Source organism: Ochotona curzoniae, unplaced genomic scaffold (genome assembly GCF_017591425.1).
Source record: "Ochotona curzoniae isolate NIBS_2020 unplaced genomic scaffold, NIBS_Ocur_1.0 scaffold_3208, whole genome shotgun sequence".
Classification (NCBI taxonomy): Eukaryota; Metazoa; Chordata; class Mammalia; order Lagomorpha; family Ochotonidae; genus Ochotona; species Ochotona curzoniae.
In genome coordinates this window covers 17,666,722-17,675,225 of record NW_024467106.1, presented here as the reverse complement: position 1 = coordinate 17,675,225, position 8,504 = coordinate 17,666,722, and the positions used below count along the sequence as shown (strand labels likewise).

Genomic DNA, 8,504 nt, shown 5'->3' with positions numbered 1-8,504 from the left:
AAAACAAATTTTTAAAAATATCTTATTTGAAAGGTAGAATGACGGAGAGTGTGCAAGAAAGAGATCTTTCATCCGGTGGTTTACTCCCCAAATAGGCACAAAGGCTGCAGATAAAACTTCACTTGGGTCTCCCCACTGGGTGACAGGGACCCAGCACTTAAACCATCGCCTGCTGCCTCCTGTGGTGCAGGAAGTTAGGACTGGAACCTAGGCATTCCTGTGACATGGACACACAATACAGGATACAAGCATTCCCAGGCATCCCTAGCAGTGTCTTCAGTACTAGGTTGAATGCTTGCCTCTGTGCTGTATTTTAATGCTAATCCAGGAGGACAGATAACAGGGTCTGCAGTAGTACAACTGTAAATTGCCCTGTAATCTAAGAAGCATTGACAGTTTTCACTCAGCTCCAAGAAGACCAGATGCTGGCATTCCTGGGAGGCAGATGCAGCATTTAATAATCCTAGTGTCTTCTTTCCACAACCAAGGCAGACCCCTGGTGGGAGACATGAATGGTGACAGCTTGAACACTACAGGTCCAACTCTGAGTTAGACCAAAGGAAATACATGGGGGTCTTTGAAGACCCCAGGGTGGCTATAGAAAGGCCAGTGCCACTTGTCGGAGGACTGCCCCACCTGTTTTCAGGGAAAGCAGTGCCGTGGAGACTTCAGGGAGTCCCGGCTGCAGGATCTGTCACCACTGGCAGGCGAAGTACATCTGGTCAAACCTAAGGAGCTTGGGAACAATGTACAGTCTCCCAGAGAACCACCCTAGCCTCCGCTTGTCCAAGGGACAGGTGACCCTTAGCCTTGGAAAGAGAAGCTGGAGACAGGAGAGGTGGAAAAAGGAGGTGAACCTACTGCTCCCCAAAAGGCAACCTCCAGCAGGCCAGCAGGCGGTTGATGAAGCAGCTCAAAGGCCTGGAAAGGAAGCTCAAGTGCCTGAAACATAATTGCAGCCTTCCCGAGTGGGAGAGTCATAAATCAGCCGCAGCTCTGTCTCCTAGGCAGGAAGCAAGGTGACTTGGGGGCACCCGCATGAATGGGCAGACACACGGCCTCCCCGAATTCCCACCCGGTCCTCTCCAACCCCTCTGGGCATCGTGACCCATCAGCCATGCCCACCACACGGTGGGTCGTGATCCCTTCTATTGGGGATTCTTCCTGTGCTTGGGGCAGGGCCACACACCGTGACTTAGGCGTTCCCCAAACACGGTTGTCGCGGGTGACTAGACCCGGATTCCCACCCGCGGATTTTCGTAAAACACTTGCCCCACTCCGGGGGCCGATCTCCCCAGAGGCGAGGCGAGGCTGGAGGCCCCAGAGGCCGCCGCAGCCGGCCCGAGGCGCACTTCCTGCCGGCCGGACGCGGGGGCGGAGCCACGCGCCTGCCCTGCCCCGCCTCCTGTCGGGCGGCCTGGGCGCCGGGGGCGGGGCCGCGGGCGGGTGGGCGGCGTGGCGGTGCGGGCCGGGCGCGGGGCCCAGGTGCCGGCGGAGCCGCGGCGGGCGCGGGGTAGGGGGCGCGCGGCGCGCGGCAGCGCAGCCCGGCGCGGGCAGAGGGGAGCGGCGGCGGCGGCGGGGGGCGCCCAGCCCTGGCTGTGCAGGGCCTCCAGCCGAGCGGAGGCTGAGCGGGGCCTCGGCCCGGAGCGCGCGGGGGAGCCGGCGGCGGCGGACGGCTGGAGGAAGCGGCTGCCGCCAAGTCCCGAGCGGTGCTCGCCATGGCGGGCGGGCCCCCCAAGGCCCTGCCGTCCACGGGGCCCCAGTCCCTGCGAGACGTGCAGCACCCGCTGGCCGGCTCCAGCAGCGAGGAGGCCATGGGTGGCGACAGCACGCCCAGTCCGGACCTGCTGATGGCCCGCAGCTTCGGTGACAAGGTGGGGGCGCGCGCGGCTGGGGACTGCCAGGTTCATTTCATCTCGGGGCGAGGGGAGAGGATGAATCCACAGCCACCATGGGCACGGGGTCGCACCCGCCCTGACGCCCCTTCCCGGGAGCCTAGCGGGCGCTCGTCCCCGGAGCGCTGGGGTAGAGCGTCTCTTCTCTGTCGCCGCCGCGGGGTCGCAGTCTCCAGGGGAGCAGCCGGAGGGAGGCTGCCCTGGCAGTGAACGGGGCGCGAGTGCCGGTGACAGCTGCTGGGGAGGGGTCCCGCCTTGCACACTGGAGGTCGAGCTGAGGAGGAACTTGTGGCGCCTCCAGTTCTTGGAAACCGCGCTGTCCTTGGTGGTGGGGGTCGGGGGAAGGGGAGTGGGCGCCCAGGGCTGTCTGCGGGTGCTTCCACTCTGCTCCGGTGGGTCATGTGGGGGAGTGATCTTTGTTTAGTTTGCTGTTTGCCCCAGCGGTCACCTGACCCAGACCCGGCTGGCCAGGCGTGCTGTGGTTTTCCATCAGGGGCTCCCTTGGCCTCCGACAGCCTCCGCCTACCGCACACTTTAGGTTTGGCAGGGCCAGGTTTTGTGCTTGAGGGAGAGAAAGTTCGCCCTTTGACCTTCTTTTTGCAGAGGAAGTCCCCTGATGGTGTCAACCCGCAGCTGTGCTGCTGCTTTGAGGGGCAAGGGGCAGCATCCCGCGGTCCCCTGCCCCCCACTCGCCTTTGAACAGAGATAGTGCTGAAGCTTCCAGTTGCTACTTAGTCATTGATTGCCGAAATTAGATTAGTCCTCAGCACTTGTGAGCAGGATTGCCTCCTCCTAGCAAGAGCCCACGTGAAGTCCTGCTTGTGGGTATTCTTAGGATCAAGAGTCTGATCTCCTGACCCTACATCCCCAGGGTAACTTGGAGTGAATGGGACTGGAGGTGCCTGCCCCCAGAGGGTTTGAGAAAGCATGGAGTGTGGGGTGGGGAAGGGGTTGGTCAAGAATTGGGAAAAAGAAAACTTCAAAAGCAAATGAACCAATGGCTTGAGAAGCTCAAAGACCGTCTCTCTGTGGTTATTAAAGGCTCCCATCTGAAGACTTATATTGCTTGGAAATACCTTGTTCTTATTTGAAGATCGAAGAGTAATTGTTGAGTGGCTTGAATGATTTGTTGTTTTCTTATGGACAGAGAAATTGGTCTCAGCAAGAACTGGAGCGAAATCTGCTGCTCTGTTGGGGGTAGTGAATTGCTTATCCATTGCTGTATAACCAGTCACCCTTCAGCTTAGCAACGGAAATAGTGTCTGAGGGGCTGGAAACCCTAGAACAGGTTCCCCAGGTTGTTCTGACTCAGGTCTTGGATGAAGTTGCAATCATCTGAAGGGGGCCTCGGAGGAGGGTCTCCCCCAGGCTCACCAGTGCCTCTTGGCAGGCCTTACTGTCCACAGGGCTGTTCTTCTTGGCAACCGATTTCCCCCAAAGGGATCTGAGAGGGCTCAGGACTCCAGCCAGTCTTGTATAACCCAGTCTTGCAGGTGAGCTACCTCTTGCTGTGTCCTGTTGGTTGCATAGGTCAGCGCTGGTACCCAGTGGGGAGAGGGCATGAATGCTGGGGGTGATGTCATTGGGGCCGTCATGGAGGCTGCCACCACAGTTTGCTATTTGAAATAGTTGCTGAATGATTTGTTCCCGGGTGATAGCCCACTCAGGAGAATGGGCATCTTACCCGGAAGGGTGTAGCGACAAGTGCTACACACTGCCAAGATCTGGTTGATTCAGTAGGAAGTCAGATCCTCAGCTGAATCCTGATGATTTCCTTTACAGGAAGGGTGCTGTGAGAGATGCGCTGGCAGGCACTGTAATTAATTATTGAATATTTAATAAGTCTCCTAATAGCTGTGGGGAGTGTCTTGCAGATGCAGGTCTCAGGGGCCTGATTTATAGTCAGCCACTTTCCCTTGGAGGCCAAACGTGGTGATCCTTGCCTCAGACTGGGAGTAACATTTTCCTTGAGTTTTGGCATCCACGTGCCTTCTTGTAACTCTGCAGCAATGTGTGCAGAGAAGTTAGCGAGTATCAGAGGTGACTCACCGTGGTGGGAGGAATCCCTCTCTCTGTAGGCCTGGATTTCTCTTTCCTTGGTAGCTCGGGGTCCGAGGAGGGCAGGTGGGGAAGACACCATCTGCCTTTGCAGAGAAGCCCCTTCTTGTTTGGACCCTGGGTGGTGACCTTGGACGGCAGGGCCTCAGGGTTGGTTCTAGGCAAGGGGAGTGGAGATTCCACAGGTTGCTCATGGGGCGTAGTTGTTGTGCAGGGGCATTGCTTCCTGTGGCCATTGTTGGTGCCAGGAACAGTGTGGTCTTAGGGATCTGTCTGGTTGACACTCCTGGATGCCTTCTGTGGGGCTCGGGTTGGGGGAGAAAGACCCAGTGGGATGGCCTTGCCGGTGGCCAGCTTCTCAGACCATCCAGACCATGGTGTGAGGGGGAGGAATGTTCTTTATCTCCCAGGTGTTGCCAGGACTACTACTTTGATGCTAGGTAAACTAGCCAAGCTGTCTATCATTATATCTTTCCTCTCCACCTACAATGTAAATAAATCGCTTCTCTGTCTCCTGGTTTTTTTTTTTTTTTTTTTTAACTTTTATCTGTGAAATGTCCTGAGCTACTTCTCATGACTCAGCCTCCGGTTTCTGGGTGCCTCCCAATACTCAACACCTAAGCCCTCACAGGTGCCCTTCTGTGGTTACCATCTCTTCCCACATCTGCAAGCTCTTCACTCAAGTCTGCAGTCAACTTCCTACCCTTATCAGTTACCTAGACTTCCCTGAAAAACTTCTTTTTTAATGGTAAGGAATTTTTAAAAAACAGATTCGTTTATTTTGTTTGAAACTGAGTTAACAAAGGGGGAGAGAGACAGATCCTCCATCCATTGGTTCACTCAGCAAAGCTGCAACAACCAGAGCTGGACTAGTCCAAAGCTGGGGGCTAGGAGCGTTTCCCAGGTCATGTAAGTGCAGGGGCCTAAGCACTTGAACCATCTGCCACTGCCTTGCTAGGCCATCAGCAGGGAGTTAGATCAGAAATGGAGTGGAGGGACTTGAATCGGCCCCCATATGGGAGATGCTGGTGCCATTTGTGGAGGATTAGTTTGCTGTGCTGCTGTGCTGGCCCCTCCCCTTGAAATCTTTGAATGGAGGTGTTCTTTTTCCTTTTTCTTAACTCCTTCCATTCTCCCTTTCTTTTTTCTTCCTTCCTTTTCATTCCTGCCTTCTTTCTTTCTTTTTTCTTCCTTTCTCATTTTATTTGAGGGAGGTGGAGCAGGGAGAGCGAAAGAGGCAGGGTGAAAGTGAGACCCCTGTCTTCCATCTGCTGATTGCCTAAATGGCCACAACAGCCAGGACTGGAGCCAGCAATCTGGAACTCAGTGTGGTCTCCCACAAGGGTGATGGGGTTGCAAGTGCTGGAGCCACAGGCAGCTTATCTCCAGACACATCATCAGGGACCTGGATCAGAAGTAGGGTAGCCAGGACTTTAACCCAGGCACCCCAAGATGGCATGTGAGCATTCCAAGTTGTGTCTGTACTGCTGTGCCAAAACCAGCTTCCATTTCTATAAGGATCGGGTGGTGGGAGGCAGGATCCTCCTGTGCTGTCTGCCTCCTTTGCGACTCATGTCATTCTTTTCATTCAGATATTTGAGGGAGCCAGGCACTGTCTTGGAAATGGGGGTGAATAAGCCAGCCAAAGACTGCACCCCCGCCCTCATGGTGCACAGTTTGGCAAATCCGTGGCTTGGTGTAATAAATGCTAGGGAAGAAAGAAAAAGAAGAGGCCGTGGGGAGAGTTGGGTGGACCTTACTGAATATGGGACTTGAGCAGATTTGAAGGAATGCAGGGATTAGCAAGCAGGTGGGCGTCTGCAGAAGATTGTTGAAGAGAGAATAGCTGAAATAAGGGCACGATGACCGAGGTCTGCTGAGGTCACTTGGGCTGGGCTTGCTGGAGCATGGGAGAGTCCCAGAGCGAGGGGAGGAAGATAGCAGGGAGCAGGTTGTGCTGGCCCTGGTTCAGCCATTTGAGGAATTTAGCCTGTATGTGCCTTGGGGCAGGAGGGTATTAGAGGGTCTTGAACAGGAAGTGGGCAATATTGACTTTCATATTAAAGAGCTAGCAAAGGGGCTGTTGAATTGCGAATTCCTTGTTTGATGAGTCAACTGAATTAATGAGTGTTCTTTTTAGTTAAGAGGACACAAACTGAGTGCAGACTGGCTAGAGAGAAAAAGAACAAAACCAGGATAGGCCCATGTTGCAGAAAAGGTCCAGGTCTTTTTAACTTCAGGAATGTCTGGAGCCAGGGATTGAGATGATGTCTTGAGTTTGTTGCTTGCTACTGCTGAACTCTGCTCTCCTCTGTGCCAGCTTTATTCTCAAGCCAGCGAAGGGATGTGTTCCATGGACAAGCTTCACAGTGTCAGCAGAAAGAGAACACCTCTGTCCCCACAATTGCCATGCAAGCTCTGGGCTGCTGTCGCCTTAGTCTAAACCAGGTCAGGTGCCTCACCTTGTCTTTGTGACTCCATTTGCTCAGACCTAAATCAGGTGCTCACTCAGCTTTGGAATGGAACAAGAGTGAGCTTGCTTGCTTGCTTTCGTCTTTCTTTCTTCTGAAGTATCTACATGAACCATATAAAAATATGTCTTTATTTTGGAGAATAAAATATCTGTGTTGTATGAAGACTACTGTAGTGACCGAACTCAGGTTCCTAGCTCCCAGATTGAGACAGAGTGTTGCTAGCATTTTGGGAAGTGCCTCTGTGCCTGGGGCGTAAGGGATTGGTCTCTCTAGACCGGCACCAGCCTTTTCTGCCCTGTTATTTTCTAGCCTCACTGCTTCTCTCTTTCACGAAGATCTGCAGGCCCCAGCTTACTGTCATTTCCAGTCAAGGTCACGTCCTGATCATCTGCGTGGCTGATATGTTCAAATCTCTGAAACTATTATTGGTCTCAACCTTCTTCTCTGCAGTCACCTTTACCTGTTTCCTTTTTTTTTTTTTTTAAGGGCAGACACCCATGGCCACACCTTTGCATGGTCATACCTAGAACCACTCTAGCTCTGAGGTAATGCCATTAGATACCACCTCCTTTTAAAACAAATTTTGTTGTGTGTATTTAAGTTATGCCCCAAAATGTTTGGGGAACCTATAGAGAGTACAGTGGTTACTATGGTGAAGCAAATTAGCGTTTGCATCCTCTAGTTGCCTTTCTTTGGCATTTGGTGGCAAAAGCAGCTATAGTTTATTCATTAGCTTGGATTTCATATACAGAAGAATGTTATCCTAGTGTTGTATGTTAGACATTTAGACTTGTTTGTCCTAATTACCTGCTGCTTTGTATCCTCTGATACAGCTCCACATTTCCTCCTGCCTATACACATATTTGTATTTTTTTTTCTTAAGATTCTAGATATATATGGGATCATGTGAAATTTCCTTTTTCTGTTTGCTTAGCTTATTTCACTTAGCATTCTGGTTCCTCCCATCTCACCTACCTGGTGGCAAATGGCAAGATGTTCTTTTTATTTTTTTTTTAAGATTTATTTATTTATCAGATATACATAGAGGAAGAGAGACAGAGAGAAAGATCTTCCATCCATTGACTCACTCCCCAAGTGGCCACAGTGTTTGGAGCTGTGCCAATCTGAAGCCAGGAGCCCAGAGTCTCTTCTGGGTCTCCCACACAGGAAGATCCAAAGGCTTTGGGTTGTCCTCGATTGCTTTCCCAGGCCAAAGGCAGGGAGCTGGATGGGAAGTGGGGCTGTTGGGATTAGAACCATTTCCCACGTGGGGTCCTGATGCGTTCAAGGCAAGGACTTTAGTTGCTAGGCTACCATGGTGGACCCCACAATTATCTTTTTTAAGGAGTGAATAATACTCCATTACTTATGCATCCACAGATGTCGTTGCTTCCTTATCCTCTCATCTGTTGAGGGACACCTTGGTCATTTCCATAACTTGGCAGTTGTGAATACTGCCACTGTGAACTCAGGAGTACAGATTGGGTTATAAGGTAGTGATTTCATTTCTTTTGGGCATGTGCCTGCAAGTGGGATTGCTTGGTCTGATAATAGGTCTAGTTTTTAATTTCTTTAGAAGCCTCCATATGTTTTCTGTAGTGGCAGTATATCCCCCCTGCAGGCCCACGAGCCATGCACAAGAGTTCCCTGTTCTCTAGAGATACCTTCTTGCCTCACCTCCGGGCTGCAGGGAGTGGTCAGTGATAACTGGTAACTGCCCTGGCCCTCTGCTTTTCCTCTTCCATCTCGTGGACTGCTCCTGTCTGTCCTTCCCTCAGCCCCTCTGCCCTTCTCTTCCACCCAGCCTAGATCATATTGCTTGTTCACGTCTTCCTCTGATGCCCAGGGTGTGGGATGCACTGTGATTGCTGTTGCCAAAGTGAATTCACAGTTTGATGGGGGCCGTGGTGGAGCTGAGCACCCGCTCTTCCCACCGTGACCTCCCAGTCAGCATCCCGCTGGTGTGAACCTGTGCCCTGCCCCTTATGTCTTCCACCCTCTACTGTGCCCGCCTGCTCTGCTGTACCACGGAGAAGATGAAGTCACAGGAAAGAACTTTTTCCTTTCATCAAGTTGC

The 8,504-nt window shown here is 52.5% G+C and overlaps 1 protein-coding gene across 1 annotated transcript in view; it reads left to right on the top strand.

Moving 5' to 3' along the window:
* The first annotated feature begins 1,670 nt into the window (after positions 1–1,670).
* Positions 1,671–8,504, top strand: part of SNX30 (sorting nexin family member 30) — a 103,657-nt gene continuing 96,823 nt past the window's right edge. Inside the window, exon 1 of the mRNA XM_040963485.1 lies at positions 1,671–1,874. Within this exon, the coding sequence (XP_040819419.1) occupies positions 1,719–1,874 (156 nt within the window). The 5' untranslated portion in view covers positions 1,671–1,718. The remainder of the gene's footprint in view (positions 1,875–8,504) is intronic.